At 37.4% G+C, this 27,949-nt stretch overlaps 2 protein-coding genes across 2 annotated transcripts in view; one reads left to right on the forward strand and one right to left on the reverse strand.

Moving 5' to 3' along the window:
- Window positions 1–11,377, reverse strand: part of LOC132839309 (fibroblast growth factor 14-like) — a 54,251-nt gene extending 42,874 nt beyond the window's left edge. The window contains exon 1 of the mRNA XM_060860217.1: window positions 10,440–11,377. Within this exon, the coding sequence (XP_060716200.1) occupies window positions 10,440–10,881 (442 nt within the window). The 5' untranslated portion in view covers window positions 10,882–11,377. The remainder of the gene's footprint in view (window positions 1–10,439) is intronic.
- An 8,692-nt stretch (window positions 11,378–20,069) lies between these two features.
- On the forward strand, window positions 20,070–27,744 carry zgc:136472 (uncharacterized protein LOC678514 homolog). Its single transcript, XM_060860216.1, has 11 exons — window positions 20,070–20,309; window positions 21,369–21,575; window positions 22,757–22,890; window positions 22,979–23,116; window positions 23,310–23,417; window positions 23,521–23,646; window positions 26,163–26,360; window positions 26,525–26,645; window positions 26,792–26,973; window positions 27,308–27,397; window positions 27,524–27,744. Exons 1-11 carry the CDS (start codon window positions 20,132–20,134, stop codon window positions 27,590–27,592), a joined length of 1,551 nt encoding a protein of 516 aa, XP_060716199.1. The 5' UTR covers window positions 20,070–20,131; the 3' UTR covers window positions 27,593–27,744.
- Window positions 27,745–27,949: the final 205 nt, after the last annotated feature.

The raw sequence follows: 27,949 nt of genomic DNA on the forward strand, positions 1-27,949 counted from the left end.
CCCCGTGCCTCGGGGGTTTCCTCTGGGTACTCCGGTTTCCTCCCCCGGTCCAAAGACATGCATGGTAGGTTGATTGGCATCTCTGGAAAATTGTCCGTAGTGTGTGATTGCGTGAGTGAATGAGAGTGTGTGTGCCCTGTGATGGGTTGGCACTCCGTCCAGGGTGTATCCTGCCTTGATGCCCGATGACGCCTGAGATAGGCACAGGCTCCCCGTGACCCGAGGTAGTTCAGATAAGCGGTAGAAAATGAGTGAGATGAGTGTGGTCTATGTGACTTTGACCATGTCACAGTTTTTGGTACCAGGTGGGCCACTCTAAGCATTATAGAAACAACTGATCATTTCTCTTTTCAGAACTCTTAACTGATCATGTTTTACAACCAATGGTGAGCATAAAAGCATCTCAGCATGCACAAAATGTCAAAACCTTGTGTTTGTCTCTTGTCAGCCAAGAACATTCCGAGGCTATCGTGGGCAGAAGTTCTCCCAAACCACATGGTTAACTAATAATAAAATTCACTTGGTCTTTTTGTACTCTAAAACTTTCCAGTTTCCTTAACAGTTCCAGTAACTTTCCATAGATAGTTCTGTGACCATCTGAAAAGTGCTTCAAAAAGACCCAGTATCCCAATATTTCTGTCAATTCTCAAGGACACATCCAAATACAGCCTTGCTATTGGCTGGACTACATAAGAAGTTCACTAAATCTCACCTGAAATATTTACAAGAGCATAGCATTTTAAGAAAATTCAAATAAAGCCATGATTAAAAATCATTATTTTCTAAACATTGCATATTGCAAATTTGTAGAAATATTAGAGCTTTATCAGTCCTTTCTATAAAACTTTATGTACTAATGGTTAAAACCCCTCTGGTTGAGTTGATAGGTAATGATCCATGAGCAGTGTGATTACAGTGATGGGTTTGTTCCGTTTTGTTGTCTTTTAAAGTTAAGATTTGTTATGAAATTAGATAAAATCCCTGAAGCACCTTGATGCTAAAATCTGCAGAAATATCTAATTATGGTGGAATATGTTGGCTTTTAAATGTATAGGTGATGTATTCATCAAAAATGTTATGAGGTGTTCTTTTGACGTGTAGTAAGAAAAAGCAACACAAATTAGGTACAGTTAAAGAAAAACTACAGAAAAAGTACAGGTCCTTTAAAAACATATTTAAGTTCAGTAACAAAGCCCAACCCTGACCAACACCAGCCAACACACCTCCTGCTCTCCTGGACTTTTACTGTACTTAGTTTTGAAGGCTATGTAAGGTTAACGTCACATACCTGGATCCTCCTTGCCAAGAATCTTACGTAGCTCTTTTTCAGCTATTCGAACTATTCTGTCAAGGTCCATAGCTGTGTCCTCTCTTTGTCTGTGCAACCCAATAATCTCCCCCCCCCAGTGCGTTGTTTAAGTCAGTTCCCCCTCCCCACTACTTACCAAGACTATAAATATACCTTTGTGTCACATATATAAGGTAGAACTGATGATACTCTGACCATTATTACTTGTCCAGACAAACGGTAATTTCTAATAAGTAAAACAATTCGACAAAGTGTTAAAAATAGTCTTATAAACCTCTGGTACTTTGTTTAATAATTTCTTCAGGAAAAGATGATTCCTACAAGAACGACACTAATGCAATACGAAAAGAAATTGGGAATTCAAATATTTCCAGATAAAACTCTCAGTAAGAGTTTGTACTGTAAGTGAAGAATATTGCATTCTTACGTTAAAAGCTCCTTACAAATGTAAGTTAAAATATATTGCAGTTAGTAAAGGAAACTTTGATTCAATCCCAAACACCTTCTACTTTATTTTGTGAAGTTTATCATCCTGTCAGCAGGATATTCGGCCTGCGTCTCTTAAACTATGGTAGACAGATCTAAACTAAGACCTTTCACCACTCACTCAGACAAGGCCAATGTTCAAGTGGATGGTGTACTCCAAGATTAAGGTGAAAGTGGATGTCTCGTTATAAAGGCATGCGATCCGAGCTTATGGGGCACGAGTGCATGTGATTAACAATGCAAGAGAAAAACATGGTAGGGCTATTTTACTTTAACAGCATGTCTCGAGGTGTTTTATTTCTGTTATCACTTGCATTATAGCAGATAGAAACACTATTCATTTTGTCATGTTATTGAGGAACCAGGAAGTGTACAGTAACATCTGCTCCTGAAGACTTTCCTGAGGCAGAAAACTATTTTATGGTTGCAAAGCACTGACCCTGGTGACTCCTTCCAAAAATGTTAATGAAATGTCTCCTCTATCAACCCATTCAATGTTTTTAGAACATTATGCATTCCATCTGACCAATCAGAATTAAGAATTGGACAGTTTTGTGATGTATGAGAAAATAAATGATGCATACTAAAATTTTAAATCTGTATCTGTCTGCTGTCTATGTGGAGTCACATGTTCTCCCAATGTTTATGTGGGATTCTTCTGGTTAGATTTGGTATACTAAATTGCTGCAAGGTCAGAATGAGTGCGTGAAGATGTGTGTAAGCATGGCATCCTACGATGGTTTCTCCCACTTGCTCACAAGAATATAGTGTGTTTTTTTCTGGTTTGGTGGAAAATATGATTATGTGCTAAGTGTGGGTATTTGGAAATACATACAGTACAAAAACACATCTCTCTCTCTCTCTCTCTCTCTCTCTCTCTCGCTCTCTCTTAACAGAATAGAGTAATAGAGAACAAAGCTTTCGGTCTACCTTCGGTTTGAGCAAGAGCTCATTGGATAAACCAACATCAAGATCCTAGAGCTGTCTATCAGCAAAAGGTAAGCCATTCTGAAGCTGACTAAAGAGGGAAAATCTATCAGAGCCATTGTACAAGCACTGGGCTTAGCCAAAAGAGCACTTTGTCACGAAATGTCCAGAAATACATTTGCAAAGAAATATACAGATGAGCCACGAAAAATCGGGAACCAAGATTAACCTCATCAGTAAACTGATGTAATTCAAAAGTTTGTAAAATAAAAGGTCCAAAACATAAGGGCTCATTGGTCAAACACGGTCGAAGGTTCGCATGGCTGCTTATGGAGCAGGCTCACTAATCTATGCTAACGATGTAACTCATGATGACATCAGAACGAATTCAGAAATTTACAGAAACTTTCTGTTGCCAATTTACAGAAAAATCCAAGTCAATCACCAGACCTTAACACAACTGACACGCATTTCACTTTCTAAAGAGAAGACTGAATGGAGAATCCACAAAACAAAAAAAATCTGAAGAAGCTATGGTAGGATCTTGGTAAATCATCAGAAAAGAAGCATGCAACAAGTTGTTGATGTCAGTGTCAGGATAGATGCCGTTATTACAAGCAACTGAAATGCAACCAAATGCTGAGTTATTTGCCTGGCGCAGAACCTCATCTGGTCTCTCAACACCAGCTTCATCACAAAGAAAGCCAATCTCCCACCCCTCATCATGACCAAGATTTACAGAGGAGAATCAAGAGTATCATGAGCAGCTTTATCACTGCCTGGTTTGGGAACTGCACCATCTCAGACCTCAAGATCCTGCGGAGGACAGATCAGGACAGCTGATAAGATCATCAGAGTCTTTCTTCCCTCCATAACAGATATTTACACCACATGCTGCATCCTCAAAGCCAACAGCATTATGGATGACCCCACACACCCCTCACACACACTCTTCACACTCCAGCCTTCTGGGAAAAGATACTGAAGTATTTAAGCCTTCACAACCAGACTGTGCGACAGTTTATTCCCCAGGCCATCAGATTCATACACACCTGTAAATCTTTTCACTTACACTGCAATATATTCACACTTGCTGCAACAAACTTCTGCTGACTTTATGTTTTAAACGAAGCATCTTTACTTGCACTCTACAGAACTGTGTACTTGTCAGCGCTGCTCTGTGTACATTACTGTATTGTAGCATAGTGTTTTGCACAGTCTTCTGTCTTGCACTGTGTCCGGTCTTGCACTGTTTACACAAGTTTTCTCACTTGTTATGCACTTTATGTTGAACTGTGTTAATATACTTAGTCCTTGATACTGTGTTGTCTTATGTAGCTCTGCATTTTAAATTGCACCATGATCCTTTATGCACATTGTTTTATTTCATCCCCTATATATATGGTTGAAATGACCATAGCTTCTTAGCTTATTCCCCTTAGCTTAGCATCAAAGCTTCTTAACATGAATGCCGTTTAAGAGAAGACGTTTCCAGTACTTTTGCTCATATATACGATTTATTTTTAAGGGTTTAAGGGAAGCCAGGAATTAAATATATTTTGCAGTTTGGACAAAAAATATATATAATTATTTTGCATGAAATCTGAGCAGCAGCTGAACCTGAATTTGTAACGCCTGAACAAAAACAATGAGAGGTTGAGAATGTCAAAGATTTGTAGTATATTGGGTTTGAAATCAATCTGCAATTACAATACGTACAACAAAAAAATTGCTGTGCCAGATTACATCGAACCGGCCCCAGCCTGCAGGTCGTATGTCTGACACCTCTATCAAAGCTTTTAAATAGAGCTATAGATGAGCAATAGGTTTTCAGGCATGTCTCTGATGGATACTGTAATAGATATGCACCATGTATAGAAATAATTCAACAATTCAACAATAAAGGATAAAGATATAATGATATATATAAATAAATAATTCAACAATACAACAGTATTTTATTAAATTTCATAGAAGTGCGAACACACATAATGCTTGATTACTAGTGGACTTGACCGCAGAAACCAAGATGGTTTAGTACATGATTCATTGATGAAAATTAAAACTGATAGAAATCAACTATTTGCTTATCTTTAAAATTTCCACCTTATTAAACAATTAACACTTGATTTAATTTTATCATATGAGGAAACGGTAGCAAAAACAACCTAAAATTCCCACCTTAAAACTGAGAAAACCCCAGTCGTGTTCTGCCATGGCACCATGAGCCATTACATAACATATGGTCCTGAAACCATATATTTAAATAATATCCAAATCATTTTAATTATAAATATCATTATAAATTCGTCAAATTCAGTTTGTGTTGACCATAATTTCAGTCCATATTAATTTTCTTTCCTAAGGTAAACAAAATGCGAGTTTATTGAATAGACCTTGGTGACTGAAATGATTGCAGAGTGTAAGCCAGCTGAGCGAGCAAGATCTACTCTCTTTTATCATTTCCTTTTGTATTCCACATTGGAAAATCTCAAGACTTTTTGGGAAGGACACAACAAGGCTGCCTTAACATGGTCAAGCACTATGAGGCCTAGTTTTTATCCTGGGTCTGAAATAACCAGAACACTGCAGTGTTTTTTTTTTTTTTTTTAAGAAGAAGAAGTAGCCCAAAGCAAGACTTCTAGAGGACTGAAGAGCAAGAGGCAAAAGACACTATGGCACTATTATACACTCCGTTTGGACTGACATATGGAAGTATATGTTCTTTCAGTAGTGAAAGCATAGTTATCACAGTACCTAGTATTTCCTGGATAAAACAAAAAGTGTAAAAAGCTTTTATCTCTGTATGATAAAATAAGTTATATAATGTTATTCTGAATACATTATTAGGTATGGACAAATAATGCTTTTTAAATTGATACAGATACAAAAAGGAGACACACTATATATATTTGTTTTCTTTTAAGCAGACCAAAAAGGTTATCAGGCTATCTGATTAAAAGTAGAGGTGAGCACCAGGACTGGGAGGCAAAGTGACCTAATATGCAATACGCATTAACGTTAACATTAACATTCAGCTATGTTTGATGGATTATGTACACATCCTTAGTAACTGCCTGTTTAAGGTAAAAATTGCATGAATTTATTATAAAATATTATGGACAGGTCCAAACAAAAACAGTGATTGTGCAAGTGAGATTAAAAACATATACTGTATGTGAGTATAACAATTATTAGGGCTGGGCGATGTGGCCGAAAACTGTATCACAATATCAGTGTTTCATATCGGTCAATATCGATAATTACTGATATTTTTTATGACCCATTTAAAATAAGGACCAGGAGAAAATATATTACATTTAAACATTTTTATTTTAAACTTAACCTTCCTCTGATCATAATCCCTTCAGTTATTAAGACAGAAATGTCAACAAGCAGGAAAACTCCAATAATTACAATGTTAACATAAGCCTAAAGTCACAATGAACACTTAATATTTAAGGTGCAAAATAAAAAAAATGTAAAAAAAAAAGAAATGCTTAACAAAGTGTAATAAAATAGTGCAAAGTGTTAAATATAAACATAGAGAAACCTGAGAATTTAGTGAATGTTAAGTGCTAGGAAGTTCACTAGCTGTTCACCTTCTGGTGAATAAAGTGTTTTAAAATATGTGCAGTGTTTTGTAAACATAAATAAAACTGAGGTAGACTGAGATACATCTGTAATATAAAAAACAAACCTGATACACTACAGTAACATTGTCTGAAATATAAAACCTGCAGAAATATGAAAAAGTAACTGACTTTTCCTCTTTTATTTACAATTTCCTCGCTCGCTGCGGCGCTCATTTTCAGTCGCCGGTTACTAAAGAGGAATCCAGCAGACCAGCACGAGACAACGATACGGCGCAACCAAACATGATACTGTTACCTGATTGGCTGTTAGAGTGTCATTCCCTACGTTGCTAGGTTACCAGAGAGTGAGTGCCTTTGTTAATGTAATGTTAATGTTGTTAAAGTTTGTTAACCAAACTTGCTTCACAACCTCTGTTTTCTTCCGACGGAGAATAAAAAATATCAAACATTTTAACGAACACATTTTTTATTGATATCGATCACGTGTCTATCGCGATACATATCGTTATCGTTTTATCGCCCAGCCCTAACACATATGTAAATGGCCACGTCATTAACCACTTAATAACATTTTATTTACACATTAATTACACATTAAACAGGTTTTTATCTGAATAATAACACAGATTTGAATATTTGAATAACTATGGTTACAGATAGGTGACCACAGATAATGTCAACAGATACAGATTAAGATAGATATTGTTTTGTGGGCCTAACTCTAAAATCAGCAACAAAGGAAGCCAGCTCAATTATAGTATCTGTGGTGCATATGGGTCAAGCTTGAACCATCATAATCTAATCATAAATATATATTTTTTGTAAAATATAAAATGCATGACAAACATATTCAGGTAATACATTTAAGCAGCAAATAATGACCTTGTTGGACAAACATTATATCATATTTATATCCATCAAACTCCATTAGATTCTAAATGTTTCATCATAAGAATTGACCCAAACCATGCTAGCAAATTTTCCATTCACAGCAAAACAGAGCTACCAGGTTCACCCATTTTTGCAGCCAGATCTAAAGTTTGCTCTGCAAATATATATTAAACTTGTATTTATAAATTCAACTGCAAAAGAAAGCATCAGGTGGCATATCAACATGGCCTTGCATTTTGAACTCAATTCATATGAAAATTTACCAAGGTTGAAGCCACAGCTAGTAGGAAAAAAAAATCCAATCACGTTTTTTTCTGATTTATTCTTTACTACTTGTTATTCAGAATTACTGCGCCAACATGCTACATTAAGCCCAGATCTATCTTTGCCACTTTTTTGTGACCTCAGCCTGATTTTGGAGCTAGAATGTCACCAAGGCAGTTTGGATTTGACACAAACATCCAACACAACATAACCCACATCATCTAAATGTCTAGCCAATGTGGTACAATACCCAAATGTCTATAAGCAAATGAATATGTATCCCACTGGGATACTTTTATTACTATCAGTAATATATATATATATATATGTCAGGCTTATATATCAGCCTAAATTCTGAAAGGTTTAATGGCCAGGAAAATAAAGACAACAACATTGATTGTATTTTAGCTTGCCTGCCCACGTTTTTAGTGCTTCATAAAAAGTGATTTAAACCTGTAAAAGGAAGGTTTTAATAGACAAAAGGATTACGTGCCAGTATGGAACTTCAAGCTTTTATGCATGTTTTGGGCCACTGTTACTAAAAAGGATTCAGAAAGGAAAGAATTAATGGGGCATGTAAATGTAGCATACTGTAACGTACATATATATATAATATACAATAAATCCAACTTTTCCTAATGAGCCAGGAAAAAATATTTAAATCATAATGTGATGGAACATCTACTAACTGACCTATAATTAAATATATTGCAAAATATATTGACACTTGATTGCTAAGTTGTGGTTTCTTCTCAATTTTCAAACAGTATCTAAAAGGTTGCGATGGCATTGGCAACTGGATCTTTTTAAAGGTATTTTTCTTTGTGCTAGTTAAGTGTACATTGATATTCACTGAATACACTGATATCTATTCACCAAATAATCCTGTGAAACAGAAATATTTTAATAAATGTGCACATATTCATTTGGAACAGGCCAAAACTATAGCTATACTATGGTGGCATGGCCAATTCAGATTATTTGTATAAAGGCATTTGTGACTCTCCTAGACTTCATTTAGGTTAGCTTGTCATAAAACTGGATGAAATGCAATGTTAAACAAGTAAACTAAAGACAGTTCTTAATAGCACTAACTCTCACACTACCGAATATCTATATGTCATTACAGAGAAACAAAACACTCACTGTGTTTTGCTCACTGAAAATACTCAGATTAAGTGATGTTTTCTTCTCTTTCACTGTGTTTTTGTTGCAGTTGATCATAAAGCTAGTCCATATTGAAGAATGAGTAATTAAACAGATCTTTTAAGATATTAAGCCCTTTTGATTCTTGGTACCTTTATTCTTAAGAGAGCCAATCACAAGTGGATTCACAACTAGTATTTAACAAGAGGTATTTTTACAGTCTGTTTATATTTAGCACTAGGATATTATTTTCTAGTTAAATTGACAAGCCCACTGATCACATTACATAACATATTGAAAGCTGGGGTGCTGTTAAAAAATTGACAAAAGTAGTGGACTGGCCCTATAAACTCAAAAATATTATCAAATGTCAAATATATAATGTGTTCATTTTGTGTCTCTTCTGAGCTACTTGATCAAATGAGGACCGTGTCAAACACATATACAGTGATTTATTTGATATTTCCTTAATATGACTGAACATACTGCCAAACTCTCAAAATATCCCTCTGTCAAACCTTAATTCCATCACTGAAGAATTGCAAAAGAGTTGTGATATTAAAAGGTAATGTCATAACATTCATTTTTAGTATTAAAGCGTATTAGACGCATGCTCATAAATAAGCATCATCAACACTGGCAAATTTATACCGATTCCGCGTGAAAGCTGCGGACCTGGCAACGTTGTTAACTAGGCTGTGTTTTGACTGTATCCAGGACGCGTCAGGACGCATTGCTGTTTACACTACAGATATAATCTCCCATTCGTCTAGGATCACATCAGCAACTGACTAGATTTCAAGACTCATTTGATCCCATTCACACATGTACTTATTTGTGATCCAGTCTCCTGAGACCAAGTGTGTATAGGCCAAAGCAGCAGTTGGTTATAAACCCAAATACAAAAGTCGCCACCTTTGAGTTGTATTGCTTGCACTTTAATAATATATCACCCAACAATATTTTGTGCCATTAATAAAGCACGATCCCTTGCTTTAGATGCGGTTCTGCACATCAGACATTCCACAGCCCCAAGCTGTTGATTCTTATAAAGTCTATGGCAAGAAAAATAATGGGTTTTTACTGATTAATTGACGCTGTCGCGTGGTCGAAGCTGCAGGCTTTTGTTGGAAAGAAAAACCCTGTGCGCATTATAAATATTTGATTATTTCTTCCCTGCTCACGTCAGAGACTGGCCTGGGGGGATCCTCAGAGTTCATTTGCAATAGTTTTGCGTGATTTGCATGCGTTTGCTGCATGGACTCGTCGGCTACCGAGTTGGTTTATTTGTTTTTTAATGCCATTCTATTCCACTACCTAATTTAGACGTTGTCTTTTTAGCCATTAAGCTTTGCACTAATGCTGTACTGCAGTAACCGCTCTTACACTGACAGTCTGGAGAGCGGGGACAGTGCAAAGAAAAGCGCGCGCACACAGCAACATGCGCCGCAGTCTCAGTCTGGGGTTCACTGATGATCTAATGATCCACTGACACCGTGGAATAAAAGTTGCTTGTCCTATTCAGAATCAGAATCAGTCCTTGGTATACAGTAGATTGCATACACAATCAGACTGTAGTACACAGTAGATTTTGGTGCTACGCCTTATAATGCTTATTCCTCCACTCACGCACTCTCTCTCTCTCTCTCTCTCTCTGTCTATCTCTCTCTCTCACACACACATACACACACTTGCGCACAAATGCAACTATATTAGAACACCCATCACCGTGAGAAACGCACACTCGATCAGTCAGGGGAAATTTGGGGAGTGATGAAGAGAAGGAGTCATGGTGAGGGATAGTACACATGGGTGCTTACCACTTGGGTTCTTGTTTTTCTTAAGACTCTTGCCACAAAGACACTGCAGCATATGCGATCCTTTGCTGAAAATGTTCCAAAGAAACCACATTGATTTGGGCGAAGAGCAGTCCAGCAGCCTAGGCACCCTCATAGGGAAGGGATCTTTGCGGTTGCATAATAGCCCTGCTGGATCAGTTCTGTCGCACGAGAATGCTACTTGTACCATAGAAATCACCGTGTGATTCCCCGGCTCGTCTGCGTCTTCATTCAAGTGTAGAAATATTGCGTGCCACTTTAGAACGGCGCTTGGGTTCACATCCGACTCGTTAACAGCGGCGTAGCCTTTCCGGCTTGTCCGTAACCCGAATACACTTTTTCGATCGCATTTGTCGCGCGGGCGTGGGTGTGTGGCCTGATCACGGTGCGAGGCGAGGGCTTTCAGCACAAAATAACATTGCATATTAGTTCGGCGCTCCCTGGTAATGGTGGGATCTGGTCTGCGCGGCGTCAGAAGCCAGGCGAGGGCGCGTGCCTTCGGTTAAGAGAACCGCAGCGGTAACCCCTAACTAAGCGCATCGCCAGGGTTCAGTCAAACATTTCCAGAAGCTGCGGATTTCCAGCAGTCCTCCAAAAACTTCAATATCTGTTGTCCTGATAAGAGTGAATCCGTTTGTGCGTTTTTCTAGGCTTATTATTAAACTGCCACGGGAGCACCGGGAGCCGCTTTCCGAAAGTGGAGCGCTTTCGGCGCAAACGTGCCCGCGCAGTGGTGAACCCGCGCGCCTGAACAGGAAGCCGGAGTGTGGGTCGAACCCAGAGATTGGAATCCCATTACGAAGACACGTGGCTTTAACATCGGCGATGCCTTCGCCAGTTTTCGGCTGGAGCTACTTAACTATGGCCTCCGTCGTGGCATCGTGCTCCATCCAGATGCATCGCAGCGTCCACAGCGAGTGAGGGAGGGAGTGTGTGTGTGTGTGAGAGAGAGAGAGAGAGAGAGAGACAGAGCGAGAGAGAGAGAGAGAGAGAGAGGGCGGTCACAGCGCGCGCACTCGGTGGCATTTTGGAGCGCTTCATCAAATTGTATGATGCTGTTATTTTATGTGTGTGTGGGGAGGGGAGGGGAGGGGACGGGGTGCATTGGGGAAAACGTTCACAGAGCGGAGCAACAGCCGCAATGGATCTTTGGAAGTGAGCTGAGTCCGTGAATACATCGAGATCATTCCACTTTCCTCCTGAGACTGCAGTCTGAGAACATGGCACCGGATTCGAACCAAAAGAGCGACATATAAAGAGTCTCTGCTTTACAACAAATGCTTTGTTTAAGCTAATGATGATGACGATGCGGGTTTCTCCTCTGCGATCAGTCCATTCTGTGTAATGGAAGTAATTGAGTTTGTTCCTGCGAACAGTAATTCTAGTGATTATGTGGTTACATTAGATGGTGGCTACAAACCATGTTTCTTAGAGAGATTCCTGAAGAATTTATCAGTCTGTCAGTCTGGTCTATTTCTTGCATTTGTGGTGAAACAAACATATATATCTTGAACAGAATCTATAATAGGAATAGAAAGAAATATAATAGAAATAGTGTCAACAAACAATGCTGGGATCACTGCATTATGGGTAATGAGCAACAGTGACAAAGTAAAACCAAAATTGAAAATTATATAAAAAAAAATCTAAAGTTCAAGACCTAATTTGAAGAGGCAAAGACCAACACTATAGAAAGAAATGGTAGGTTATTGAGTCCGTTTAACCTCACAACAAAGTTTTTCCATGGTGCAACATGGTGGCCCTATTTCAATATATACTTTCCATTTAATTCCATGCTCTGTGCAGACATAATCATGATTAAGGGTTATCAGTCGTGATGCAGGGATCTGCACACTGTGAAAGACATGAACTCAGTCTGACACAATTATAAATTTAGGAATATTACATAACCAAAGGTAGAGCATACGTGCATTTTTGTTGAACTCAATTTTGTGGTTTTACTGCTAATACTCAGAAAATAAAAGCTGATAATAGAAAGTCATTATAATAAAAAAATTAGTTCTTGTACCAGTAATTAAGGATGGTCAGGTCTTTATACTGTATACGGACCCTAAAAAATGTCTTAAGGCAAAAAAAGGCAAAAATTGTTGGAGAGGAATGAGGTGGTGCCTCACTGTAGCTTTTCTCTTGAATTCAATACTACAACGTCACTACCATCTACTTTAAAATTTAAATCTTCTTGTTCTTCTACTTTCGGCTTTTCCCGTTAGGGGTCACCACAGCGAATCATCTGTTTCCACCTAAACCTATCCTCAGCATCCTCTACTCTTGCACCAATTAACTTTATAGAAATCAATACTAGTACTAATACCAATCTTCAACCAAGCTTTAGGTGATTAAAAGTAAAAGAAAAGAAAAAAAAATGAAAAAGCATTTATTATTTGTTTGCATACCCTTGCTAGCAATAACTGCATCATGTTAGCAACCCACAGACATAACCATATTGTTGCGTCTGCTTTGTGATGCTTTTCCAGCTTTGTAGTGCAGCCTTTCTCAGTTGTTGAACGTTTTGTGAATTTTCTCCCTTCAGTCTTCTTTTAAGAGGATGAAATGCTGCCCAGTTGCTCAGCCAGTTCTTATTGCTAATGAGTGGTTTGTATCTTGTATCTAGTGGTATGGCCTCTATATTTTTGCACTTGCAGTCTTGTGGATTGTGATTCTCTCACCCCTGCTCTGTGGAGGTTGTTGTTGATAGTTGGTGGTCACAATGTTTCTGTTATCAACTACTGTTGTTTTTCTTTGTTGACCTATTTTATTTATGGTTGTTAGTACACCAATGGTTTCTTTCTTTTTCATAACAATCCCAAATGTTGTATCGGCTATGCCTGATGCATGTGCAATGACTCCGATAGATTTCCTATCGCTTCTCAGCTTAAGAATGGTTTGCTTTTATGACAGCTTACTGTCTTAGCCTTTTTGAAAACAAATGCAATACTCAAAAGTGAAACCCAGGATTTAAATAAAGAGTAGAAATTTAGAGCTACTCATTTTTTAAACAATCTACAGTATATAACAGGACACCCCTGGGCAATGGTCCAATATTTACGGTCATTTTAAAAGTGGTTTCAATCAAAAGGTCCAGTTCAAAAGATGTTTCACACATCTCAAAAGACACAAATAAAAAGAAATAAAGGTAACGAATGCGGATATTCTGATCCAATGTTCCATATTCACCTTTTGAGTTTTGATCTCAAACCTAGATTTCCCCTTATAATAACTTTATATATAGTAGTCAGGAAAAAAAAAAGAGTAAAGCCTTGATGTTCCAGTACTTTTGGAAGGGACTGTATGCACATGCCACCTTTGTGTCTAACATAATAACTACTTTTTTAAATAACTGAGTTTTACCTTTTTTGGTATAAACTCTGTTTTTTGGTATAAATAACTGTACCTGGTGCGCTGTCAGGGTTTGGCATCCTATCTACAGTGCATTCTTGCCTAATGTCCACTGTCCCCAGGATAAACTACAGATCCACCATGATGCAGTGATTGCTGCAGAATAATAGATGAGATAAATGTAATAAAAGTAATCTGGCTTTCAGTAGATGAATTTTATTATTTTAAAATTACTGGCCCAATACGTTTAATAGAAATGAAATTTAACACATTAAAGTAACATTTTTGCAGACATTTTAAGTATTGTCTTTTCTCTACTAAACGACTCTCCATTGTATTTATATTTAGCTCACAGTAGGGTAAGTATTCACTAAGAAATGAAGTCATCATATCATATATGAAAACCATGTAACTGCTATTTAAAATATAATGATTGTGGGGAGCTCTTTACACACTTTAATGGGCTACCACATGAGAAATTAAAAAGACAAGGCTGGCTTATCTAACAATGAACAGACTAAGAGGCATTTAGCAGTAAAGGACTCAGAGAGAGAGAGAGCGAGAGAGAGAGCGAGAGAGAGAGAGAGAGAGATGAGAAAACTGCCACAATGCATTGAGGCCTACTTGAGTTTGCAATATATTCTGCTATATTCAGTGATGAAGTATGAGTCAGAGGCCACAATAGTTATTGCAATGTACTAATATATATTATATCCAATGTCACGAGTCATGAGTCAGCTAGAAATGGAAAGAAAATATCGGTATATCAGCTTTGATTTTTAATGTAATTTGTATGTTATTCATGGCTCTGTAGCATGTAATACTTACAAGGATTGCAATGCAAATTTCAAGTCTGCTGATTCAGAACATTTTATTGGTCAGTATGTACAATCAATCAGAGATGAGACAGACAAAGTGTCCTGGCATTTCAAATATATGATTTTAGAATTGTGGTGCAAGTGTGTGTGTGTGTGTGTGTGTGTGTGTGTGTGTGTGTGTGTGTGTGTGTGTGTGTGTGTGTGTGTGTGTGAGTGTGTGTGTGTGTGTGTGTGAGTGTGTGTGTGAGTGTGTGTGTGTGTGTGTGTGTGTGTGGTATAGAACGAGAAACAATTACCTTTGATTAGTTCTATATCATTTCAAAAAAGTCCAGTAGATGGCAATCTGTATGCATACAAGAACAGATGCATCTGTAGAATCTTTAATTATGGCAGCACAATATGATAAAGCACAGGTTAACACTTATTCTGTTTAATAGACTGAAGTAAAACATGTTTAATCAAATAAATCATGTATTAGTTTAGAGGTATGCTAGATAAATTCAATATCAGTTTACACTGCTGCAGCCTGACAATAAGCAGGACATTAAAGCATAAAGCATAAAAATAAACAAAGCTATCAATGTAAATGTAGTTATAGATGCTAGTTAACCAAATGTAATAGCTTAGATTTTTAACTCGATACAGAATGTTTTCTTATAATTAATGTTGAAAAATGCCATTTATTTTATATCCGGTTGTGCTAATATTTTATTCAATCCCTCAGTGCAGCATTTTCCCCAAAAGATTCCTGCACACTTACATTTTTCAAGGCAAATAATAAAACCTCTTTCTGGCCACCTGCTCTTGTTATAATACTTTTTAAACACGCAATATTACACTTCAGCAGATTGGTTTATGGTTCAAAATCATGTCACGCCACCAATTTTCGATATTTAACTAATGATTATAATTATTATAATAATAATTCTAATAATTAACTAAAACAAAAACCATTAGAATTTGAATGTTTTACTTGAGCTATAACTAAAATTGATCAGGCAATTTTACTTTACTCTAAAAGGAAAAATAAAGGTTTCTCTGCAGGTTTCCTCATGATTTCCTTTGTTTGTTTAACGCAGACACGGATGGTTGACTTCCATGGCAACCACAGCAAGAAATGGCCACATTATTTACTTCTCAAGTCTTACAAGCATCATCCATCTGTATGTAATATGTTCCCCAACCACCTCATTAGAACATAACGTTGCCTGATGTAATTTACTTACAATAGCTGACAGAGTCATTACTCCATTATAAAAGGAACACAGTGGCTATCACGGAGGAGGTCCATTTGCTGGAAAAGTATCAAATTACAACGAATTACAGAAACAAATGAATAAACCATAATTACAAAGCTGTATATTATTTTTAGAATGTTTCCAAAATGTACAATGCTTGGCATATATTTACTTTGCATTAGAATATGAGGAAGCATGACAGAAATTAGACAATAACAAAAAAACTGATGAGTTTCTAAAGAAAACAAGAGATCTGATAAGCTTTTGTCAATATATAACTGTTTAAGTGGTTAAAATAAATCACATTACAGTTTAAATAGTATCTCAAGGGTTAGCAAGACTACGCCGCATGTCTTTAAAAAGATAACAATCACACCACAATAAGGTTTAAGTTTTGGCATCTGCGTCAGGTATTTGCAAGACAAATGATTAGTACTTTTGTGGAACAAAGCTCTACTGATAGATAGATAGATAGATAGATAGATAGATAGATAGATAGATAGATAGATAGATAGATAGATAGATAGATAGATAGATAGATAGATAGATAGATAGATAGATAGATAGAATAATGATATATACATATTTATAAATTGTGTGAACTAGGAACGGTGGGGTCCAGACTACAGATTCATGAGGTTCATTATAGTAACAGTTTTGTGCATTTATTATCTATTCCTGTTGATATTTTGCAACCTGATTCACTGACACAAATCATCAGCAGTCATTGAAGAAGGTGAATGAGAAATAGGTCACTGAAGACTTAGTGTTTCTTTGGTTGTTGTTTGTAAGAAAGTGATTTAAAATGTCTTTAGTAGCATACAGGGAATTGGTCTTGGTCATGTACATAGATCACAATAAAACAAACCAAAAATATTGTTTTAAAGAACATTCAACAGAAAAATAACTACATAAGGACAAATCATTTACCATAAATAAAAACAGGGACAGAAAATCATATTATCATTAGTAGTAGTTTACTAAATATATATTATAAAATAATATATATTATATATTATAAATTATATATATTAGAAAAAATAATTAGTTTTCTCACCATAACCATAACTATATCTAACGAAGCCCTCCTAACAGCCCTGATATTCACTATTTTGCTTACACGCTAGATTGAAGTTAGAATGTGTGCAAATTGTATTATTACAGATACCGTAGATGTTATCTATTCAGCAGGTTTTAATGCTGTAATAGAATCAATAATTTGTAGTGATTTAAAAAAAAAATAATGTGATAAAAAAACTTCAAGAAATATTCCATAGTGGTTTTCATGTCTCTGACTCCATCTGCTGGTCTGGAAAAGAAACCGGGGACCAAGGTGTCTTATACACTCAATGTATTTTACACCCAAATGTCTTCTAGACCAAGGAGAATCAGGATATTAATTTCTAGTAACTACTCAATTACTACTCAACCCCCTGGCTCCACCTGCTTCATTCTCCCTGACTGCTGATGACTTTGCTTCCTTTTACAACGAGAAAATAGAGAAAATATGCCAGACTTTCACTTCTTCCACTGATTACACCTACATTTCCCAGACAGGATTCCCCTACTCCTTCACTGTCATATTTTTCAACTGTAGCACCATCCATTCCCTTCCACTATGCTCCAGACCATCTCACAAGACCCTAACATCGGTCATGTACCAACTACGTTCAAGAGAATAAGGGTTATTCCCATCCTGAAGAAACCTACTCTGGATCCATCAGACATTAGTAACTACAGACCGGTATCACTTCTCTAATGTCTTTCAAAAATTCTTGAACACATTTGTGTATAATCAACTCACTGTCTATCTCTCGCAGAATAACCTCCCAGATCCCAACCAGTCTGGCTATAAAGCAGCACATTCCATATACTGTAGATTGCTCTTTTGGCTGTCCCTGAGAAACGACATGCTGCTAGATCAGCCAAGCTGTCATCTGTCCTCATTCTCCTTGACCATTTTGCAGCGTTTGATACGATCAACCACAAGACTCTTGTCCACCCTCAGGAGTCTTTGAATTGGCGGATCGGCATGGGAATGGAAGGTCATTCATTTCAGGTAACATACCACAAGATCCCACTGATCCCATCAATACCACTGCCAGTAAGGGGTTGCACCTCAGCAATGCACCTTCAAACACCGAATAGTCCACCAATGTTTTAGCCAGAAAGATCATGTTTTTTAACATTAGTTGACTTAGTCATAGAGAGTTGGTTCTTCTTTTGGACAGACTGTTAATCAGAGATTTTACACTGAAGTGCTTAGCGACTAAGGGAAAGCGTTAGGAAAAATGCACTGCATAGAAAAAATCAATACAAATACCACATACATACAGAAAGTACACAAATTATAAGGCTACTTGGGAGACTGACTCACCAGACTGTAAACTTAGCAAACTAGCAAACATGACAATGACAAGTCATAGCGTTTTAGCCTGATTGTCACCGATTATCAGGATTATCAACAGCCTTTGTCTCATCACCTAAACTAAAAATAAATTATGGCATCTGACTAAACAGAACATCCTACTCAAGTCTCTATCTCTTCTCTATTTTCTATTCAAGTTTAAGTTGGGGAAATATTCGCTGTTTGCTTCAGTCAGTTTCACTTTGTTATTAATGACCTTTATTATGGCATTTCAACATTTTATAACTGTGTGCCTCCATCTGTATAGCGTGTGCACTCACACGTCTCTGTTTTGATGATAATGGGATGGTAACAATATAGAAAAACTAGAAAATGTGAATGCAGGAAGACATCATTATACAGGTATTATATCCAAATGATCAGAAGTTCTCTTATTGATTGATTTGTTTGCATCATACAAACCAGTGGCCGTACATTTATGGCATTTGGCAGACACCCTTATATTTTATCTCATTTTACACAATTGAGGATTAAGGGCGGGGGGCACGGTGGCTTAGTGGTTAGCACGTTCGCCTCACACATCCAGGGTCGGGGTTCGATTCCCACCTCCACCTTGTGTGTGTGGAGTTTGCATGTTCTCCCCGTGCCTCGGGGTTTCCTCCGGGTACTCCGGTTTCCTCCCCCGGTCCAAAGACATGCATGGTAGGTTGATTGGCATCTCTGGAAAATTGTCCGTAGTGTGTGATTGTGTGAGTGAATGAGAGTGTGTGTGTGTGTGCCCTGCGATGGGTTGGCACTCCGTCCACGGTGTATCCTGCCTTGATGCCCGATGATGCCTGAGATAGGCACAGGCTCCCCGTGACCCGAGGTACTTCGGATAAGCGGTAGAAAATGAGTGAGTGAGTGAGGATTAAGGGCCTCGCTCAAAGGGGCCAACAGTGGCAGTTTAGTGGACCTGGGATTCAAATTCACAACCTTCTGATCAGTAGTCCAACACCTTAACCATTAAGCTACCACATTATTTTTTGCTTAAAGATTCATGTGTCCATCTATAGATTACTTTAAAGTGTTAAAGTGACAGATCAAAACTGTTCTTCTGGTACATTAGCTTGAATGGAGGTGTTATACAGTAGCAACATTATCAGAACTAATTGTATTGTCTAATGTTGTGCAAGTCGCTTTATATCTCCCAAAATCTATAAACATAAAAATAATGCCAGGTTTTAAAGTTTTTAGCACCTTTGGATTCTGAAATGTGATTGGTCAGGAAGAGTTGGTAAATTTTCTGTAGCTTAGGTAGTGAAGTGGTTCTCAGTGTTGGGTTCAGATAGCCCCAGGGGTCAGTGAAGCATTGGCAGGGGGTCTGTCATGTTTTTAATTTTGACACAAAGATGGAGATCACAACCTACATTACCTACACAACATACATTTTTATGTGCTATCTACTGTTAAATATGTAAAATGTGTGGCATGAGTTCAAATTGTATACAGTGCACCATTTTAGTCCATGGGTGTTTGATTATACATTATACTTTTTACCCGCAGAGTGACTTCTGCTATTATTTAAATATATGACAGCTTACAGTAATAATTTTAAACTGTAGCTTTGAAGCGATTGTTCTTCTGAAACTACAAGTGAGCACAGAGGTTATACAAACATATCAAAACCAGGCCTACAGACAAACCTGAGCTGTTTTGCTCTAAGGTCACCCCGCTACTCCTTTGTGCTGGTGGCGAATCTTATCTCTATTTCTTTCTTCCCTCCTATTGGTTATAAGTAGTTCATTACCAAAGTACACAGAGATATCAGTTACTACAAAGAGTCATTATTCATACTCCTCCATATGCTCTAAAGGTTACCAAGCCTGTGAGCACGGTGTAAAACAAGACAGCATGAAGCCCATGCAGATATATATTCTGTGTACTGTTCTCTTGCTGAGTGCATGCTTAAGAGAAATACTGGCCAAAAAAGAAGGTGAAACCATTTCGGAGGATAAAGGAGTGCTGGTGCTGACTGAAAGCAACTTAAACCAAGCACTTAAACAACACAGCCAGTTACTGGTGCACTTCTGTGAGTATGTGTGTGAGAGTGTGAGAGAGCGAGTAATTTTTTTACACCACGCCTTTTTTATAGAGAACGGACATTTAGCTTAAAACCGAAAAAAGGAAACAAATGCTCACTTTTTTAGATTTCTAAGAACTATAGACTCCAATGATTATCGTAGCTTTCGTTTGCAGTTATTCCAGTAACTTGAACTAAGTAGAACTGACTTGAAGCTGTACTATATAATAGACATATTTCCTTGTTATGTTTTAAGTGCTTTTTAAGCTAAAGCCATACAGTCAAGTGTCTGAAAAAATTAATATGTGCAGTTTAGGAGAATAACACGTAGATCATTAACACTTGTGACTTATAAAATATATATTGTGTATATATAAAGAAATTCTGTAGGAACCGTATACAGTTTGCAGTCTTTTATGACTGTTAACACAGACTTCTGAATAAAGTGCAGACGTGTGCAATTTTAGCACAATGTATGCAATTAGCACTGCAAAAATCTGCTTGAGGTAGTGGGTGACAAGTCCAGAAAGTTCCAAGCATTAGTCGTATGTGTTGTCCTGGCTGAAGGCCCAGCCAGGCTTCTCTATCTTCCTGGCCTTGGTCCAGCACTGCTTTCTGTATATAGACTGCAGGTCAGGGAGCTCAGCTGATGTCATCATGCTCTGAAGAGCTCACCTATCCTGCTTAGTGCTGTTCCCAAACCAAGCTCTGATACTTCCTGTCAGGATGCTCCGAATGTTGCAGGTGTAAAAGTTACTTAGCACTTTAGAGGGCAGTTTAAAGTCCCTAAGGTGGTAAAGACCTTGATGGGTCTTCATCAGGGAGTAAATACGACAGGGCCATGTGTGATGCAGGTCCTGCGTGATCTGAATACTAAAGTCCTGTTGATCCTAGGTGGTTGGTAGCAGATCTCCTGCTTCATCCTGAAGTCCATTATGAGACTGAAGTACCAATAAATAAAGAGTTTTATTATTATGTTTACATTACTTAAACCTTTTTTACCTTTCATTTTACATTAATGATCATTATGTAATATTATTTTTGTAATTCATATTCATTTTTGTATAGATGCTCCTCTCTCTGGTGAGTCTCTTGGCTCCATTCTAGAGTTTGCAAAGGCAGCCAGCGAGCTCAAGGAAACCGAATCAACTGTAAAACTGGGAAAGATTGACGTCTCTAAAGAAAAAGATCTTGCCAAACTCTTAAATGTAACTACGGTGCCGTCATTACGACTGTACCTTTCTGGAGACAAGTATAACCCAGTTCAATGTCCAGGTACGTAGAAATAATCGTTTTCAGAAATATTATGGTGTGATGGCTCAATACTTATTTCAGGATTTATAAAAAGACAATTCAGTGTAGCTGATTTTTCAACAAATAATTTATTATAGGAAATGATACACTGGTACTGTTAGAAGGTCTGATAAAAAAAAAGATGATGAGAATTTTTTATTTCATTCACTTGACTGAATACATGATGAAATATGGAATAAAAAATAACCTTGAACCTATAGCAAGTTGTTCACAGAAACAAACAAAACCTTATCAGCAAGTATTTAGCTAACAAGCTGTTTCATAATCTTGCATGCATTAATAAAAAGTTAGGATTAAAATCTTCTGTAGGAACTTTTTATTTTTTTTTACAAACTCATCTATGAACTGACAAAATGGCCAGCAGTGACAGTATGTTGAGTCTTCTTTAGTTTATAGTTTGTTTAAATCAGACCCATTATGGGAAATATCCTTGTCTCTTTTTAAGATTTCTTGTCATTCACACACTTAGTGAAGAGTTTTTGTGTATCAAAAACTGCTTAACTTAATCCATCTTATTAGTTCAAAATTCATTTCAGATTCTGTGATTTTACAGGAATTGGTTTTCCTTTTCACTTTAAGCTGAATGTATGGACTGCCATCAACTTCTCATGCAAAAAGCTTTTTCAGTTTGAGTAACAAACATATCTGCAGGCAATTGGTCACAGTTACCCTATCGAGCTACATTAACTATGACCTTAGCAAGTCATTTTATTTGTTTAACATCTCTATCAGTTTTAGCATACAAAGATTTGCCAGGTTAGCTGGCTAATGCTAATCAGGTGGAGAAAGAGCAATTTTTTCATGGGGATTCATGAGGTAGATCCATTCAAATGGCAGAAATGTCTGCAAAATCCTTAACCCTCAAATGGTTTAAAAAAAAGTAAATATATTTGATACTTGCATCTGCCAAATGGCATAAGTATAAATATTTAAATATAAAAAATATCCAAAAGGCTTGAAATATTGGAGAGAACATTGGCTTGTGTTTTATGCATCATGTTTTTTTGACAGTGTAATGGCCTAATCATTCACTTCATCACACTGCAATGTATACAAATGATCCAGATGTAAAGAGAATTAAATCCGTTTTGCATTTTATTAATATTTATAAAATTAACTAAGCAGAGAGATTTTTGCTTTAGTTCTGAAGAGCTCAACTGCCATCCTAACATGGCTTAAAAGGAGAGCGGGCCCTAGTGCTGACCTTATTACAGATCTCAACCGGCTGGAGAACTTAACCGCAGAAGACGAACTTGTGGTTCTAGGATTATTTAAGGTGATATCTTTAGTACCTTTTGTAGTATTATAGAGTTTTTGTAACTTTAATCACTAACGGTTCCTTCTGCGTGTGTGTGTGTGTTTAGGATGTTGAGACGGGTTTAGTACGACTTTTTTACGATGTGGCTGCTGATATTGCCGACTTGCCCTTTTGTGTAACTGGAAGGGAGGAGATCTTTAGCAAGTATAATATATTTGATGACTCAGTTGTGCTTCTCAGAAAGGTAAGAAATTCACATCGAGATATGTTTCTACGAGTTGTTTCATTTCCGCTATAGGGATTTGCATAATCTTTTAGCATATTAAACAGTTAACATCCTGCTGCATGAGTATAAACTTTATTAACTAAAGCCGAATAGCATAACACAGATATGGTGTCACATTTCCGTTAAATATGTTCACATTGTGTTCTTCAAGTCAAAAATGGCAGAAATATTTAAGATGACAAGCAAAACAGTGAAAGAGGATGTCATTCACTTCATTAGAGTCCATGAGATGTCTTTGGTGACTGAGTACAATGGCAAGGTTTGTATCTGTAAATCTATGTAGCTTTTCCTCTAAACAGCTTGACCTTGGTTGCTAGATGTCAGTTTAGGTCATGAGATTTTGTCTTTTTGCTTCCTCTCAGACATCATCTAAGATACTAAACTCTGTGGTGCTGAATCACTTGATTTTGTTTATTGATAAAACTGAGAATGGATTCAAACAAACATACCGTGCCTTCAAAAGTGCTGCCAAAGTATATCGAGGCAAGGTAGGGATACAGTGTTTAATATACCGCATGGCTGATCAGTTTAAAGTTAAAACAACATAAAGAAATATATTAGTGAAGTGTGTGGTCTTTGGAGCTGTACTGAAGAAACAAACACCATTCTTCCAAAAGCCTTTCTGGCAGTCGATGTTTTGCTGATGGAGTGCTGTCACTCCCAAAATCTTGCAAAGGTTTCCCGTGAGTTCTGTTGAGTTTGAAATCCATAGCATATGATTGCAGTGCAGTGCAGGGATTACGCAAATGGTTAATGGGTTTTATTTGGAAGGATGAGATAAAAGGCCCAGCACTGCCAAGATGCCACTATTAGGGCCTTGAGCAAGGCTCTTCAAGTTCAAGTTCAAGTTTTCTTTATTTGTCATTTCGCTACATGTTGAGACAAGCAGTGGAACGAGATGTCGTGTCTCACAGGTCAAACGGTGCAAAATCCATACAGACATTAAACATCAAAACAAAAAACACAAAGCACAAAACAAAGCAATGCAATTTAAATACACAAAAAAAATACACTCAGCAATAAATATGAGCATGAAGACTCTACAATGCTTCCTTGATATTGTACACGTGCAACAGGAGGCATTCAAAGTCAGCAGCTGGTAGCGGACTAGTGCAAGATGTGGTGTGCAACATGAGCATACCCCCCTCTGTATGTATCATGTCAGATCCTGTGATTTGAATTCATTCATTCATTCATTCATTTTCTACCGCTTATCCAAACTACCTCGGGTCACGGGAAGCCTGTGCCTATCTCAGGCGTCACTGGGCATCAAGGCAGGATACACCCTGGACGGAGTGCCAACCCATCGCAGGGCACACACACACACTCATTCACTCACGCACTCACACACTATGGACAATTTTTCCAGAGATGCCAATCAACCTACCATGCATGTCTTTGGACCGGGGGAGGAAACCAGAGTACCCGGAGGAAACCCCCGAGGCACGGGGAGAACATGCAAACTCCACACACACAAGGCAGAGGCGGGAATCGATCCCCCAACCCTGGAGGTGTGAGGCGAACGTGCTAACCACTAAATGACAATGTTTATAGTCTCTCAATCAAGGTTACAAGAACGTTAATGCAATATGGAAACCAATGGATTTACATTGTAATGGGCATAATGCCAGGTCAATATGAATGCACATCCCTCAGTAAATAATAACCATCAGGGATCAAGTATTGCTCTCATGCATACTATAAAACACAGTGATACGGTATGGCAAGCCATTTTAGATTTTATACACAGTGTGGCAAATGGTTTACATGTCTCACGGGTCAGGTACAGTAGGAGAGCCCCTTAGCAGAATTTTGCTTAGGGCCCCAGGAGGTCAGGATCGGCTCTGCTCTGTATCATGGCTGAGCCTGTGATCCGAGTTAAAAATGTTACAAAATTCAAGAACAAAAATGTGTATCTAAATACGTCCAGACAGTCTGTGGACTTCTGAGAGCCACCTACAGTTTCTTTTCTTTGAAGAGCTTGCGAAACAGTGGCATTGAGGATGTGGTAGTTACTGTACCAGAATAGATGTGACAAATGGCAAATGATGAACATTTACAGTACATAATACACAAAAATCAACCATATTATTCTCTGCAGTATGCGTTGAAAGGGGAAAACAATCATTTTCAGATGCTCATGTGGCTAGTGCAAAGCCTAACATCATGTCTATAAAGATCGAAAGCTTTCGTTAATGTTTTCATCAAACTTTAGAATTAGGAAAAACTGTGATCTCAGTGATCTTTATACATACAGTTCAGTCTGAAAAAAAAATTCAACTGCAATTTATATCGACTTTTGTTAAACAATTTTGTTTTAATCCACTTACTATACAAACCCACCCATGAACCAACAGCATAGTAATCTTTTCTTTTGTGTCCCATCTCCATAACTATTAACAAAACACCATTTGATGGAGAATCTTCCGGAAGAACCATGTTCGTCTCTTCAGTACAGTTCCACAGACTGTTTTGTTTTTAAGCCATCACCTGTCTATTTGTTGATGTTTGACATTGTTTCTTCAAATTTACTTTTGGAATTTTTAACAGTATCATAACATATTAAGAAATTCACAGTATTGGGGTTCTCGGGTACCATATTACAAACACGCAAGCATCTTGTGGGGTCAGTATTCGAAATGGTCCGTGGTGCATGACAATCAAATCATAAATCATTGTAAAATGGTTCGATTAACAAATCTAATTTTCTATTCGATTTATTATTTGAAACATGCAGGCCCTGACAGACTGACAAAGATGCGAGATCAGTAATATTATCAGTTTATCTGCCATTTAAAATAGATGATGTGAAGTGGTAGTTTAGTGGTTAAGATGCTACAGTAGTCTTTGGAAGATTGTGAGGTAAATAATCCCATGACCACTAAAGCTACCACTGCTGGGCTCGTAAGCAAGCCCCTTAACCCACAACTGCTCCGTTGTTTAAAAGATCTTGTCACTCTGGATAAAGGAATCAGCCAATAGATATATACTATACTTCATATAGATTTTGTTTGTGCTGATCGACACGGGTGAACCCCGGAACGGACGAACCTTGGAGTATTTCCGTGTGAGAAAGGAGGAATCACCACTAATACGCATGGTTAACTTGACCAGCAACTTCCAATATCAATTACCTTCAGAAAAACTGGACATACAAACCATTACGGACTTCTGCCAGAGTTACATCCTGGGAAATGCTAAGGTGAGAACATGCATCAGTCATAAACATTCTGCTTTTTTTTAATATCCAGTTAAATACTTCATTGTTTCATCAAGATGTCTTTGTAAAGTAAGTACTCGGATATGTGTGTGTGTGTGTGTGTGTGTGTGTGTGTGTGTGTGTGTCTGTGTGTGTGTGTTTTATAGCCAAAGCTACAGAGTGAGCCAATCCCTGATGGCTGGGACAAGGAGCCAGTGAAAGAGCTGGTGGGGATTAACTTTGAAAGGGTGGCTTTCAATGAAAAAAAGAACGTCTTAATCCTTCTCTGTAGGTGCCAATATACTATGTACATTTACAAAGTATTATAGTCTCAATAGTATCATCCTAGCATTCTGCAGAGTTTCCACAACATTACTGTATATAGTGAGAATTAAAATGTTCAAGCACAAAACAATGTATCTCTATATGTCCAGATGCTGCATGGAGTTCTGAAAGCAGAGCATTGTTTCCTTTATTTGAAGCGCTTGCAAAACACTACAACGACACTGAGGATGTGGTAATTGCCAGAATAGATGTAACTGCAAATGACATAAACATTCTTATGTCAGACAGATATCCATCCATTAAACTATTTCCTGCAGTCTATGCGGAAAGGGTAAGAGATGTTCATTTACTAATAAAAAATGTGTGCTTGAAATAAAATTCTGTCATGTTTACCAGGTTAGTTTATTACCATGTGTAATATGGTTACATATACTGGCATATGAGGAAGAATGCAAGAGGGAAAGACAGAATTCTTATAGGTGCTAATAAATAAAGTGTAATGGAAAAGAAATTACATTTTTGTCTTGAACATAATATGTTAAAGAATTAAACATATTTCTAAACATGTTCATTCAATCATAATCATTAATATTTATATAATTTTATAATGTGTGTGGCGTGTTTCATTTTTTCACCTAATTAATATTAATATTAATATTCCATAGGTAGTGCCATATTCTGGTCCAACCAAGCTGGAGCCCATAGTTGAGTTTGTGAATGCAGAAAGAGCACAAGCCAAGAAAGATAAGGCTAAGGTCATCACTTTATCTCTCTCTCTCTCTCTCTCTCTCTCTCTCTCTCTCTCTCCCTCTCTCTCTCTGTTCTTGTTTTCTTCACATTGCATTTTACTCATCTACATTTTTAATGTGTTCATCTTTTAGGAAGAGATAGAAAGGAAGAAATATCTGGATGCAATATCACAGAAAGAAGCAACTAAAGAGGAGCTATAATACACACACACACACACACACACACACACACACACACACACACACACACACACACAAACAAACACCAAATGCTTTATGGAAAAAGGATTTCTGCTTTTAAAGTGATAAGAAAGAATGTAAAACAACATAAGAAATAAAATATATAAAACGTGTATGTTTGTGTTGACTAAAGTGAGTACACATATACAGTATATCACAGAAGTGAGTACACCCCTCACATTTTACAATATATAGTGAGTGTACAGCTCGTATAACAGTGTAAATTTCCTGTCTCCTCAAAATAACTCAACACACAGCCATTAATATCTAAACCGCTGGCCATAAAAGTGAGTACATCCCTAAGTGAAAATGTCCAAA

The sequence above is a fragment of the Tachysurus vachellii genome, chromosome 24 (assembly GCF_030014155.1).
Source record: "Tachysurus vachellii isolate PV-2020 chromosome 24, HZAU_Pvac_v1, whole genome shotgun sequence".
NCBI classification, from domain to species: domain Eukaryota; kingdom Metazoa; phylum Chordata; class Actinopteri; order Siluriformes; family Bagridae; genus Tachysurus; species Tachysurus vachellii.

Coding starts and splice junctions, on each gene's coding strand:
- zgc:136472 (XM_060860216.1), top strand. CDS start 20,132: ATGAAGCCCATGCAGATATATATTCTGTGTACTGTTCTCTTGCTGAGT. Junction 23,418..23,520: donor TGACTGAGTACAATGGCAAG/GTTTGTATCTGT, acceptor GCTTCCTCTCAG/ACATCATCTAAGATACTAAA. Junction 26,646..26,791: donor GAACGTCTTAATCCTTCTCT/GTAGGTGCCAAT, acceptor CTATATGTCCAG/ATGCTGCATGGAGTTCTGAA.